Source organism: Kockovaella imperatae (genome assembly GCF_002102565.1).
Source record: "Kockovaella imperatae strain NRRL Y-17943 chromosome Unknown BD324scaffold_3, whole genome shotgun sequence".
NCBI lineage: Eukaryota > Fungi > Basidiomycota > Tremellomycetes > Tremellales > Cuniculitremaceae > Kockovaella > Kockovaella imperatae.
In genome coordinates, this window is record NW_019028943.1 from 326,088 (window position 1) to 339,062 (window position 12,975).

The following is a 12,975-nucleotide window of genomic DNA, read 5'->3' on the forward strand; positions in this document are numbered from 1 at the left end:
GCATTATATCTCTTCATCGTCCATATCATCTGCCCATTTGAAACGGTCCTTTGGGTCACCGCCACCTCCTTGCCTGGAGAGCAAACCGGCTACTGCCTTTAGAGAACCTTTGCAGAAGTTGGTGCGTGGACAAGCTTATCAAGGAGTCAAAGGCGATTAAGAGGCTAGGGTCAGGAGGCAATGGTCGACAGCTCACAGACCAGATTCCAAGGTGTCAATATGGAAGGGTACTGAGGGCTCTGCGCGTCAATATGGAAGGGTACTGAGGGCTCTGCGCGTCTCATGACATGGCCAGGATCTCTAGAGCTCTGTCCATAGAATCGGATGATGGGATAATGAAAAGACGGAAGGACCCGTACTTGCTCCTGTATGCCTTCGACTACAAAGACCAAGAACAGACTCAGAGCATTTCGCGCGATCATAACGTAATTGAACGTCAGCCAGCGAACAACGGTCATGTTTGGTTACTAGACTCTCTGCATCCTACCGAAGAGCATCTAGCATAGGGGTTCAGCAGAAAACGACGACGAGTGGGCTCAGCTTCGCCGAGCTCAATGCGTCGCAATGGACTCCTTTTCGAATCGAGCGAATATGAAGCGTAAACAATCCAACGTAGGTCCACCGCTGCGGGGAAATTTGTTGACATTCCATCAGTCTATCCTCGGAGCCTTTGGCAAGACTTCAAGAGTATCAGCCATACCCTTGGGGTCAAGTTACACCCCGTCCACTGCTACCTCTTCGAATTTTTCGGAAGATGTATACTCGCCGGATACCCCATACTCCACACATGACTCGTCTTCCTCCCGAGCGACGAGTTCATCGTATCACCTGCCGCCGTCAGGTGGTGGACGCAGGCAGAGCGATGCTGCTGGCTCTTTAGCGAGAGATCAAATGAGAGACGGAGGGAAGAAGGCCGATGCGACACTCATACGGAGACCGGAAGACGTGTTCAAAGTGGTCAAGGACAGGCTTTTTTGCTGGAGTTACATGGTCCAATGGTATCAAGGGTGAGACGATCAGTCAAACGTCGCAGACTTAACACTTGTCTGTAGAGATGTGCATTGGCTGAACACGGTGAAGATATCTCAGTCAACTCTGGAGACGTATCTTGGTCCGTCAAGAGTAGACTCTCGAGCACGACACTTCTTCATGCTTGGCGCGTCATTGTCCGCGCTGTTCGACATTGCGGTAGCGGCGGATTTCCTGAGAGCCCTGCTGAAGCTGTTAGAGGAATGGGAGACTTTCACAGAGAACAGCGGCGGGAAGGGAGTGGTAAGTCTCGTGGGCGGTCTGCGTTCTCAGCGGTCTGACAACCCCATAGAAGAACTTATTCAGAGGTCCCAGTAAGGGCAGGAAGACACACAGCGGGGGCGGGATGCCGGAGATGACGAGCGCCATGACGGATAGCGAATCTCTTTTGCTGAACATCCACCTAGTAAGGCTTGCGACCTTAGAGCCCCAAATTGACCAATTGTTTAGCCCTTCTCTCCCGACTTTTTCCAAGTTCATTCCACCACCTGCTCGATCATCCGTGATCTGTACAAGAAAATCCTAGGCATGGTCTTACCCAGCAGACCAGGGACTTCTCCTCCTTCTTCACTCCAGGGTGGACTGGCTATCCAATTTTCATCCGATTCTGGCTCACTCTTTCATCCATCTACAATTATCCATTCTGCCCCTCTCGATTCAGCACCTCCGACTACAGCTGCGGCATCCATTGACAGCGGTCCAATGTCACCTTCCTCTCAGAGCGTGTCGAGTTATAGTTATTCCTTCATCGGTGGACGGGATGACATGTCCTCCAGTCCAATCATTGGTGAAGATCATTATGGTATGGCGAGTGAACTTGGCGAACCTCTCACTCTCAACTCAACCGTCACAATTGCTACTCAGCAAGACGCTTTTGAAGCCCTAGTGGCCGGTGAATTACCACCGGATAGAATGTTGATCGGAGATGGACAAAAGCTTACCCCGGCCTTCATTGACCTTTTCCTCAAAGTCGACACCAAGCTGAGGGTGAGTCACCTGACGAGGTCACTCTGACGCGATGCCAGAAACACTTCTCCATTCTTTTGAGAGAAGGTGATACGCTCGCCCGACGCGTACTGGACGATGAGCTGGCAGCTCTGACAATGTCATTGACCCATGGACCGCCAATGAAATTTGACGTGATGGCTGGGCTCAGTGCGAATGGCAACGCATATTATGGCGGTTCAATGGCCCATGACGACAGGTAATGGGCACAGTGGATTAACCCAAAGTAGTCCTACATTGTAGATACCAGCTAATGTTTTGTATCTTATAATCGCCTTCGCCTAGTCCACCAGTTCCAACGGACGATACACTGCATCCCACATCCGACTCTATGCCACGGGTCAGCCTGCACCGATACGAATTATGCTTCACTCACCCTGATGTAGTCCTCAAGACTCATCTCACCATCACCCTTCACAATCTTGATGGTATTCTCATCCTGCGCGTTATTGTCCTCCACGGCTTGCCTGACAACCGCAGCCGCAACGTGTACACTGACTTTCCTGACATCCGCCAGATCAGGTAACAGCGAAGCTTCGTGGTTGTTCAGGGCGGGTGAAAGGTCAGCGAGCGAGTTCACACCCGCCATGAGCATTGATCGAGATATCGTCCGAGCTCGGGAAAGAATGGCACCGAGTCCCAGGGCGGGATAGATCAAAGCGTTGTTGGTCTGAGCGACGGTATCTGATACAGTCAGATTGCAGTCGCTGTTGTGGCCTGCTCACATTTCTTGCCATTTGGTAAATCGACGGGATTGAATGGTGACCCGGTGGCTACCAACGCTCGTCCGTTCGTCCACTCCATCGCATCCACTGGAAAGACGTCAGCAGTCATTATAATGGTGATCCCACCTGGATCGACTTCGCATAGCGCAGTGGGGTTGGACATTGGGAACTGAGTCAGGGTCAGTGATGTACACATTTCTTTCGCCTACAATGATTGGTCGCTCGACATGACTGGCCTAGTTGACTTTAGCATGGACAGCTACGACAGGGGGGTTCTCTCTCACCATCTCTTTCACGATTTCCTCAGTGAAGGATCGTTGATGAGTAGAAGTGCCAATCAAGACGGTCGGTTTGACCGCTCTGACGACTAGACTTGATGTCAGCGACGCGGAAAATGCCTCATATCCAACCCACCATCCATCAAGAACAATCCCTTATGCTTCTTGTTCTCCCTCGGCCAGTCCTTTACCTCGTCATCCGCCCGAGCATACGGGATTTGAGAGTGTCTCAACCCATTGCCCATGCTCTCCAATAGTAGACCATCCTTGTCAACACACCAAAACCTGTCCAGGGCCTCCTTTTCGCTCAATCCTTCGAGAATCATGAGTCCGTCTTTGATCTGGTCGGCGATACCCATTCCAGCGGACCCAGCGCCGTAAATGACGATCCGTTGATCTGCAAGCTTCGTCCCAGAGACCCGAATGGCGCTGTGGATTCTCAGCACTGAGTCACAGAGAGACAGTACCCACGCTATGAGAGCTGCCAAAGCCACAGCACCAGTTCCTTGAATATCATCATTGAACATTGGCATTCGGTCTTTGTACTTCTCCATGAGTCGATGAGCATTGGCCATGCCAAACTAGAACAGGTCAGCAGTTAGTTCCGAGCCGCATTACTCACATCTTCAAAGTGGATGATACTCGATGGGAAGAGATCTCGACAAATTGTCAAAAACCTCTCCACGAACGCATCGTAGTTTCTCCCCCTCAGACGGGTCCTCTTCCAGCCCATGTACAACTTGTCGGCGAACAAGGCGTGATTGTCCGTCCCGACGTCCAGAACAACGGGCAGAATCCGATTGGGATTGATACCGGCTCCAAGTGTGTACAGGGCGGCTAATGAGGCTCATCAGCATCTGCGAATCGAATACATCTGGCCTGGACTTACCTTTGGAGGTCGAGATGGTGATACCGCCAACTCCCTGGTCTGAATCGTTCAGCTTCACTCATTGGAAATTGGCGTACCTCCTATCCCTAAGATCGCCTCCGAGTCAGTCACCACCACCAAGTCGATGGCGTCATTCGGCTTTGTCTTATCGTACGCCACATCTGCCGTCCTGTTGACATCTGCCAAATGCGACTCGAGCTGAGCTCGCATACCATCTGCATTGGGGAAGGACTGGGAGAGTCAGGCTTCTGAACGGCCCAGGGGAACGTACGATGAAGCAGCCGATCCTGAGGAGCTATGTCAGCAAGATTCACAGGGACGAGGCGCCAGACTCACGGTCGACGAAACAAGCTCGAATACTGAGCGACGGCTTCCGCGGCACCTATCACGAGTCAGCTTGAGTTGGCAAGATCAGCGCTTACCCGGTGTATACAGTACTCCCAGAAGCTCTTTCAAATGGTCCTGCATCAATTTGTAAAATAAGACCTGATTCTGATCTCTGAGCGAGGCGAGGAAGCTGCGCCGAGGCATATCAGCCGCGTATGAGCATCGTTGTGGGCCTGACTCACGCATGCTTCAGGATGACGGAAGGTTGCTGAAGACGGGTCAGTCGTTATACCAGCTTTCGAAGACGTCCACTGACCTTGAGTAATTGGGTGTACGCCCTATGACATTGCTTCTCCAGTGAATGCACATCGTACGGTAAGAACCCCTCCAATCCAAAGATGGCTCTTTCTTCACGAGTGAACCCAGATCCCTTAGAGGTGCACGTTGAGCTACTCTCTCGGAGCTATCACACGTTCGAAGCCATACCTTGTTCAGCTGATGCTCGAGATCAGCATATGGAATCTACAAACTCGGAAGATAGGACAACTCACTCTCGGTGTATTGAGTAGAGCAGATCCTTTCAGATTCGTCCTGATAGCATGGACCAGCTAGCTTCAGCCTCCTTCCTCGTTCTCGGTTGGAACCGGACGGGTTAACCCACCGTATAGGCACCAAGTTCTTCTCCTCTGGTGGTACGACCGGTTGATCACCCGTCGCGAACCGCCTCGATTCTATACGGCACGCATTCCGTTGGATCTTAAAGTGTCTTTCGGGCGCATGGGTGGTGAGTATCTCGGGTGATGGGCTTTGACCTACTTTCTAGGGAGTCTCATACTGCTCCCAATCTACTTCCTGCTGACTAAAAGAGCCCTACTGCTACAAGTTATAGAAGACATAGACCTTCGTCGTCGTCCCCACCTACCTTGCCCCCCAGCCAACCCTACTTTTAGCAGCATACATTTTTTTGTTTTCGAATTGCAGGAATTCGAAAAAGACGTCACTGCGGCGCCTAAGTGGGAGCCCAGCCAACAACTGCGAACACCAACGACGACGACGACGACAACGACGACGGACGACATTGCCGGAAAAGAACATCAATGAGGACGATGCACACAAATGCAATGAAGTGGTGCTATACAAGATGGACGGGGTCTATGTATGCGATCGCTGACTAGCTCAACGTGACGTTCAGACGGATACCCATGCAGGCCAATTCCGCGCACAAATACCTAAACACGTCTACGAGAGCGTCAGAAGCACGTTTCACGACGGGGAACAGAATACACTCACACGGCACACTGATGACATCCATTTCTCCCTTTCGCTCTCCCTTGACAACGACTTGGTGTCTCTTTCCCGCAGCGACCTTGTCACCGTGCTCATCTTCGCATACTCTGCAATATTCGGCTTTGCCCTCCTTGGCTCCTACTTCATCGAATCCGAGAGAGATCAAACTGCCACATTTACGGCAGACCCAAGCGGTCGAGTAATCAGAGCAGTTCATTAATCTGTCTTGGAGGAGGAACGACGTTCCATGGGCGATCAAGGCATCTCGCTCCATTTCTCCGAATCGGATACCACCGGCACGTTTACGTCCCTAGCTCCCAGGATCAGCCACGAAAGGTACCACTGGCAAGCCTTCCACTCACCTTGACTGGTTGTCGAGTCAATGGGTCCACAGGACCAGTAGTCCGGACTTGGAACTTGTCATTGACCATGTGTCTCAAACGTTGATAGTATACCAGACCAATGTAAATGTCCGCGGTGAATTCCTCGCCGGTGATACCAGAGTACATGGGCTCGTTGCCTGCGTAATTGTAACCAGCGGCCAACAATTGTTCTCCAAAGTATTGCGTCGGACGATCGGCGTCTGAGAATCTAGAAAAGGAATCAGCGTGTGACAATGATGTGAACACCCACCTGAAAGGCGTGGCGTCCTGAGCGATTCCGTGTAGAGCTCCCGCCTTCCCAGCGATACTTTCGACGAACATACCGATCGTCATACGCGAGGGGAAAGCGTGAGGGTTGATGATGACATCAGGTTGCATCCCACTCTCCGTAAATGGCATATCGATTGCTGGAAACTTTTGCGAACACACTCCCTTTTGACCGTGTCGAGAGGAAAACTTGTCTCCAATGACGGGTGCACGAGGGATTCTCAACTTGATGTGAAGCTTCTGAAGCTCAGCGTCGCCAGCATCGGACCCGAGAAGTCGGACTTGGTCGATATACGCCACTTCATCGCCTTTGTACTTGTGGACTCTGGTCTTCCCACTGACGTCGTCGATGAAAGCGCAGAGCGGATCACCAGATTGAATCTTGACTCCGGGTTGGGGCAATCCATCCTTACCGACAAAGTCGTGCCACGTTGAAGTAGCCTTGACATCTCTGCCAAGACCAAAGTGAAGAGCTCCGGATGAGCGTTCTTGCTTCAGATCAATGATTTCAGATTTGTAGATTGTTCCATATCCGAATCCTCGTTCATGTGCTGACTTGTTGAGAATCATGGCGTCCTCCATATCGTAACCAGTGTATGAGATGACAGCGACAATGGCATTGGTCCCGTTCGGGAAGAGATCGAAGCCGTAGTGATCGTGTAATACCGGTCGGACCACAGGCGTTTGACCAGTTTGCAGTCGGTACTGCGACTCAGCCGAGTTAAACTCGCAGCGCTTACCATCTTATTGTCTGTACGACGACTCAGGGCGGTAGACGGTGTACCCATCGTTTGTTTACCCATTTGACACTGCACGTCAGCCAATCTTCCTTTGACACCCTCACCTGGTACATGTTTCGCGGACTCTGGTTGAAGTCGGAGAACGGGGTAAGATTAGCGATGACGGACAAGACGCTTGTCGGGTCCAGTTCGACGTGGGTCGAGATGTTCTGGATTTCTTCCGTCGTACAGGCAATATCCATATACACCTGTTCGAATGATCCGACGTGATCCATCTTGCCATTGGCGATATAGGTGACTGGCCGCATCATCCTGGCACGTCCACTGAAAAGATACAGACCGGGGTACTGTCCACCCTTCGTAACTGGAACCAGGCCAATCTCTAGATCCAATGGGACTTTCTTGTTACCCTCCGTCTTCAGCCTCCGCAACAGGTGGGCAAGGGTTTTAGCCTGAGCAGGTGAGCTCCAACCGATGATCTTCCCATCCAATTGGACCACAACATTGCGCTTTCCGTCGAGGTTCGAAGCGAAAGCTTGGGTCATGCCGTGGGCAGAGAGAAGACCAGGGATATGAGAAGCGTCAATTTGAGATGTAATGAGCTGACATGTGTGCGACAAGTGATTGAGCAATCCACAAGGCGATCCATCTGGCGTGTGGACGGGACAGAGAAAGCCTGAAAGAAGGGTCAGCAAAGACATTTGCACTCCACTCACCCCATGATTCCGGCATGAGTTTTCTGACGGTCGTGGTCTTCAGCTCTGCAAAGAAGGCTCCTCGATGGATGGATCGGAAATGACTGAGATATCGGTAAAAGTTAAGTTTCTCCGCTCCAATGGTGTATCCTGAAGTCTGTTGAAGATCCAGGCCCGTGGGGGAGATGAGATTGCCGGTAGCGAGAAAATAAGCTAGACGAGCTCCGACATCCCAATTAGTCTTTGCGAGGACAGATTGGAAATATCTCGCTAAACGAATCAGTGTCTGTTGATGACATCGAGTCGCGAACTCACGAGACTTGAACTCTTTCACCTTCTTCTCTCTGATGTCTCTCAGAACCTGTCCGCGAACGGCTGTGAGACATTCCTCAAAACGTTCCTTGATGATCATGCCGTAGAGGAAGCCAGGGAGCAAGACCTCGTGATGCTGAGCCGAGTCTGGATTGTCGGCGATCGTCGCGCCAGAGACCAGGGAATAAAGCTTGCGAAGCATGAATCTGCAGCATCAGCATCGAGTTCGAGGCATACTAATCTCACAAGAGCATTCTGAACTTGTCCCGAGGTGCAGGTAGATGAACCAATACCACCTTTTGAAGCAAGAATGATCCGATTTGAACATTTGTCCAATCTTCTGGACATCCGAGCACGACACGGAATTTGTCGCCGAGGTAATCCAAGACCTGAGTACCGATATGCAATCCCCAAGTCTTCTGACTCCTGAGGAGCAACTCGACTCGATCCGTCAAGAACGTGTTGTCATATTCGCCCTGAACCAATCCTTCAAAAATCTCTTTGTCCGACGCATCGCATAATCCTTTCAGAATTAACATGAGAGGGATCATGTATTCGACCTTTCGCCATACGAATCGGAGAGTGGCCCCTCCTGATGAGAGGTAATGGATGGTGTTGGTACAGGATGTTTGATCAGGTCGGACACTTCGGATCTGACAGCCGTAGGGAGTGTAACCTATCCCACGTTTGGCGAATGATGGTCGGTAGAGGTTGATAGGATGATTCCGTCGAGGCAGGACGAGAAGTCGAATGAGCTTTTCGTTCCCATTCACAATGAAGTAGCCCCCAAAAGAAGAGGATTCTTCTCCGTGTCGAACCAGCTCTGCCGCTGACATGTCACGGATGTTACAGCGAAGACTCTGAATCGTGAGCTTGAGAGTCTGGCTGCCATCGACTCACTCGGACCATGACTGGTAGCAATCCACAATCTTTCAACTCTTCGTGTTCTATCGAAGTCCCGTCTTCGTCTGTCACTCGCCATTTGAGATTCACAGACAGTCGGGAGCGATAAGAAGTCATCCGCTCTCGAGCCTGACAAAGATCAGGGTCGGCACGCTCTCCATGTCATCTTCTCACCTCTGAGGGGAATATGCGACGCTCCATGGCGAGCTTGTCCTTCTCAGGCACAAGAGGTTTGGCAAGTACAACCTTGTCGATCCAGTCTGTACAGTAATTTCAGCTGATGCTTGGGGTGCGTTCACCTCACAAGTGATCTTTGACCCAAATGGTAGAGTATCATTTGACTGTCCATCAAAGACAACCTTTTCGCCTATATCCTCCACGCCAACTTGCAGGAGCCCTTTGCCGTTCGGATGGGCTACATGGTCAGTCTATCTGTCTCCGAGATATCACCCACCGTCATCCTCGATCAGAGCGTTAAAGCTGTCGATGTGCGGTGCGACAAGTGTATCTAGAGCCGGGACATCGGAACCGACTTTGGGTGGATGTCGAAAAGCTCGTTCACGGGTGAGAGTGCGGAACGAGGATGTATCTCTAGATGACGATGCAGTATTTGGAGCTAGAGGGTCGAACGAGGTCATCGTGACTCGTGATCTACCTCTGCCTACAAGTTCAGAAGAGACTGGAAGAGCAGGATAGAGCTAGGGATGGTCGGTTTGAATTTTAGAAATTTGAGCGAGAAGCGGCGGTTGCCGAGTGGAAGCGCGGTCCGAGGCATTCGACCGCTGCCATGATGGATGCCTGACATGGACACGATTCACAGTATTGAATCACTCTCTCGCCCTGACCCGATGCACGACATGAGATGCTAAGACGTGACAACACTAGACCTATACCATATGAACTCCCGAAGCGAAAACCCCGATTCCTCAGAAGCTGACCCTTTGCCTATTCTGCTGATGCAAGACTCCCCAATCTCTCAACTGCTCACATGCAGGCGACTTGAGTGCCCTGAGCTCCTTCATCTTTTCGTAATCTGCTCCTATACCAAAGATGCCTGCAGCTTCAGATACTTGTTGAGATACACGTTGATTGAAGTAGTCGCACTGCAGGTGGCAAGGATACGTCAGCTGCAAACTTCATCTGGACCCCCTCCTAAATTTTCCCACTCACTTCGTTATGAAGCCTATTGATGTAGACATTCTCTACGCCTCGCTCAAACAATTTCACCTTCGTGCTGAACAGTGCCGCATTCTTATCTTCTCTTCTTGCCTCAGGGACACTCTCCCACACCTTTGAACCCTCCCACTCCTTTTGGTTGACCCAATACGGTACACCTCTGAAGAAAGTCTGTCGACCCAAATGATGATTTTGATCCGGTTCAAAAGAGTAAGATGGAGTGTTGTCATGATCACCGGTAATATTCGGTAAGATGGAAACGATCGCGAAGAAGACTAAGAGGAGTATAGGGATCAAAGCCATCATGGGATGTGATTCTTCTGGTGCTTCAGCAGTTCGACGTCGAGCTCGACCTCCATAGTGCGTTGTGAATCCTCCAGGACCGCCAAAGGTAAATACTAGAAAGCGAGTGAGCTTTTGGCACCCAAGTTTGAGAATCGACATACCATTTGCTCCTTGGCCGAAGCCACCTCCACCTCCGCCAAAGAACATATTGAACAGGTCTTCAGGGTTGAGTTCCCCTTGGAAACCGCCACCTGCACCACCAAAGCCCGGTGGGAAACCACCGCCTCCTCGACTATACATTCCTCCTCCACCACCGCCACCTCTAGAAGTCGGATCCACCGAAGGATTCGCGTCAAAGGAAGCTCTCATATCGGCGTCTGATAAGACTTGAAAAGCTTTAGAAACCATCTTGAAAGCTTCGTCTGCGCCCGGCGCCCCATTCTTATCTGGATGTAGGACCAGCGCGAGCTTCTTGTATGCCTTTTTCACGTCATTTTCTGTACAAGTTCGTTCCACTGAGAATGACGCCCCGCATCAGGATGGATACGTTGCAGTTTGGCGCACGACTCACACGATAAGATCTCATAATATTGATGATGCTTGCACTTCTTCACCCTGGTGACCACTTCCATCTGCTTGGCTGTATATTCTCTCTTTTTCGGGGCCGGCGTGGTAGATGAAGCTCCACTCGTCGAAGTCTTGGCTTCGGTATGATGTCCAGGTCGGGAATGAGCAGATGAGACATGCTCTTCTACGCCCGACGCTTTGGCCTTGGAAGTTGTGTCACCAGTTCCATTAGAGGATGGACCAGCATCAGCATTCGAACTGGATCCCCCAGTCGATATCTCTCGCTCGATAACGACGACCATGGCTTCTCCTTCGGGCGTAGAATAGAGAGCTACTGATTTTTTGGCGAATCGCAGTGCATTGGGAAGATTGGATGAATTTCGATGTCTCTGAGCTATAGCGAGGCATCTCAGAGCCTCTTCTTTGTTGACTTCCATGCTGTCGTAGACGAGTCCAAAGTTTGTGTCGATACGGCACCGGTCTACGTTGCTGACGAGGCAGTCTCGAGGCAGAATGGACCAGAAACGTCGTCTGCAAGGGAAGGGCGGGGCGGAAGCTCGGCCAAGCAAAAAAAATGTGCCACATGGGAACAAAACGCCGAATTAGGGCAAGACCCCTCGCCACTGACTGAGACCGTCGGGTTCACGATGTCGTCGAGTTTCATTGACCATACACCTGCGTTCCATTACAACACGAAGCAATGATGACACGGACAGTCTTTGTACATCTCCCCTCGCCCTTGGTTCCTCTGCATCTTTCACTGCCCCCATCCACGCCACTCTCATCGCTCCCGCTCCCTGTTTCCCTCGCTGCTAGCTCCTCGACTTACCTCCGGACGATCTCCTCAGGTCCACTTGATCCTTCCACCCTCATATCTGATCTGTCACACGATGAGTCCCCCTCTCATCCTATCACGCTTCATCTTGGCGTCAGAGTCCTCGGTGGAAAGGGAGGTTTCGGAGCGAATTTGCGAGCCGCAGGAGGTCGAATGAACAAGAGTGCAGGTACCAACGTCGACGCATGTAGGGATCTATCAGGTCGTCGTCTAAGTACGATCAAAGAGGCCAAAAGGTGAGCATTAGGCGTCGAATGGCGTATATCTAACCATGACTTGAAAGACAAGCAGAGCTGCTTGAATCTCTACCTGCATTGCGAGCCGCCGCTCAAGCTGCTGATAAAGCCAAACTTGAAGCGCTAGAACGAGCCCTCGGAATCAGCTCGGATCAGACATCTGACCTCTTGTCATTGCCTGAGGATGAGACGCGTGGAGAGCGCAGCTCGACAGGAGCTGTCCGAGCGGCGACAGGGTCAAAACGGATCGCAGAGGTCGACTTGGAGGAGCTCGCCATGAAGAAGCACAAGTTCGACGATAATGAGTTTTTGGAGCAGAGTCGGGAAATTAAGGACAATGTACGAAACGCTGTGGCGGCCGGTGAGTCGTAGATATCGTTTGTAATGGCATCCGCAAGCTCACACATACTCCCAAAGGTCTACTGAAGAAGAAGAAAAAGCCAAAGACAGAGGAAGCTCCCGCCGCCTCCAAGGGCAAAGCATCAGCAACCAAGATGGCTCCTCCATCGCCAGTCACTAAGACTGCAGCCGTGGCGTAGGCCGTGGCGTGTATTTGAGTCCGATGCAGTGGGATCTCGTTGTTGTAGATAGTCAAATGTATCACATGTCTGATATCCTGTATAGCTCAACCCTGGGCTATACGCCGAAGTCAAGGTGTTCACCTGCCAGTCACGTAAAATGAAAATATTCTGCCGAAGTCCCTGTGGCGTTTATGACCGAGTCACTATGGACGTGTTTTAGGTGTAGTACATGGACGTATATTGCTTCAATAATGATAAGAAGGGACTACAACCTATTCGACCTGCAATCGATGTACCCCTTGATGTGCATGTGGTCGCCGAGTGCATACATACACACACAAAAGTCGCATCGGATGAGCATGTCCGAAGTAGATTTCACCCACATACGCAGTTTATCCATCTGTGCCACTTCCGATCGTGTTCCACTTTGCACGGAGGCGGTCAGAGTTGCCAAGCCAAAAGTGTTTGCTATGGTTCATTGGGCAGACTGAAATGTTCAATGGGATGTGCCAGCT

The 12,975-nt window shown here is 51.1% G+C and overlaps 5 protein-coding genes across 5 annotated transcripts; 2 read left to right on the top strand and 3 right to left on the bottom strand.

Annotated features, from left to right (window-relative positions):
* Positions 1–564: 564 nt before the first annotated feature.
* Positions 565–2,237, top strand: BD324DRAFT_649037 (hypothetical protein; the record flags this gene model as incomplete). The annotated part of the gene is made up of 6 exons (XM_022017927.1): positions 565–612; positions 655–1,007; positions 1,053–1,272; positions 1,322–1,435; positions 1,480–2,016; positions 2,055–2,237. The coding sequence occupies 6 exons, from the start codon at positions 565–567 to the stop codon at positions 2,235–2,237; spliced, it is 1,455 nt and encodes a 484-aa protein (XP_021872801.1).
* A 15-nt stretch (positions 2,238–2,252) lies between these two features.
* BD324DRAFT_617940 (putative malate dehydrogenase) lies at positions 2,253–5,187 on the bottom strand. The gene is made up of 20 exons (XM_022014969.1): positions 5,070–5,187; positions 4,915–5,019; positions 4,805–4,844; positions 4,740–4,748; positions 4,570–4,683; positions 4,496–4,521; positions 4,349–4,443; positions 4,263–4,308; positions 4,198–4,213; positions 4,004–4,157; positions 3,927–3,965; positions 3,660–3,874; positions 3,509–3,618; positions 3,174–3,466; positions 3,044–3,126; positions 2,969–2,995; positions 2,886–2,928; positions 2,760–2,846; positions 2,411–2,718; positions 2,253–2,363 (listed from the first exon to the last, which is right to left on the bottom strand). Exons 1-20 carry the CDS (start codon positions 5,084–5,086, stop codon positions 2,316–2,318), a joined length of 1,875 nt encoding a protein of 624 aa, XP_021872802.1. The 5' UTR covers positions 5,087–5,187; the 3' UTR covers positions 2,253–2,315.
* Positions 5,188–5,424: 237 nt separating this feature from the next.
* Positions 5,425–9,478, bottom strand: BD324DRAFT_576995 (DNA-directed RNA polymerase i polypeptide 2; the record flags this gene model as incomplete). The annotated part of the gene is made up of 13 exons (XM_022013230.1): positions 5,425–5,492; positions 5,544–5,850; positions 5,903–6,131; positions 6,174–6,895; positions 6,931–6,999; positions 7,035–7,606; positions 7,647–7,895; positions 7,941–8,143; positions 8,184–8,797; positions 8,838–8,969; positions 9,015–9,100; positions 9,145–9,255; positions 9,295–9,478. The coding sequence occupies 13 exons, from the start codon at positions 9,476–9,478 to the stop codon at positions 5,425–5,427; spliced, it is 3,546 nt and encodes a 1,181-aa protein (XP_021872803.1).
* A 193-nt stretch (positions 9,479–9,671) lies between these two features.
* On the bottom strand, positions 9,672–11,519 carry BD324DRAFT_617944 (hypothetical protein). Its single transcript, XM_022014970.1, has 4 exons — positions 10,873–11,519; positions 10,463–10,816; positions 10,011–10,414; positions 9,672–9,943 (listed from the first exon to the last, which is right to left on the bottom strand). Exons 1-4 carry the CDS (start codon positions 11,303–11,305, stop codon positions 9,767–9,769), a joined length of 1,368 nt encoding a protein of 455 aa, XP_021872804.1. The 5' UTR covers positions 11,306–11,519; the 3' UTR covers positions 9,672–9,766.
* On the top strand, positions 11,520–12,551 carry BD324DRAFT_617947 (telomere stability and silencing-domain-containing protein). The gene is made up of 2 exons (XM_022014971.1): positions 11,520–11,939; positions 11,987–12,551. Exons 1-2 carry the CDS (start codon positions 11,569–11,571, stop codon positions 12,309–12,311), a joined length of 696 nt encoding a protein of 231 aa, XP_021872805.1. The 5' UTR covers positions 11,520–11,568; the 3' UTR covers positions 12,312–12,551.
* Positions 12,552–12,975: the final 424 nt, after the last annotated feature.

Bases quoted from the DNA above. Each gene is read 5' to 3' on its own strand.
- BD324DRAFT_617940 (XM_022014969.1), bottom strand. The intron at 2,996-3,043 runs GTGAGAGAGAAC...AAAGTCAACTAG, and splicing joins AGGAAATCGTGAAAGAGATG to GCCAGTCATGTCGAGCGACC. The intron at 2,929-2,968 runs GTAGGCGAAAGA...ACCCTGACTCAG, and splicing joins ATGTCGAGCGACCAATCATT to TTCCCAATGTCCAACCCCAC.
- BD324DRAFT_617944 (XM_022014970.1), bottom strand. From the start codon at position 11,305: ATGGAAGTCAACAAAGAAGAGGCTCTGAGATGCCTCGCTATAGCTCAG. The intron at 10,817-10,872 runs GTGAGTCGTGCG...CGTCATTCTCAG, and splicing joins ATATTATGAGATCTTATCGT to TGGAACGAACTTGTACAGAA. The intron at 10,415-10,462 runs GTATGTCGATTC...CTCGCTTTCTAG, and splicing joins CTTCGGCCAAGGAGCAAATG to TATTTACCTTTGGCGGTCCT.
- BD324DRAFT_617947 (XM_022014971.1), top strand. From the start codon at position 11,569: ATGATGACACGGACAGTCTTTGTACATCTCCCCTCGCCCTTGGTTCCT. The intron at 11,940-11,986 runs GTGAGCATTAGG...ATGACTTGAAAG, and splicing joins ACGATCAAAGAGGCCAAAAG to ACAAGCAGAGCTGCTTGAAT.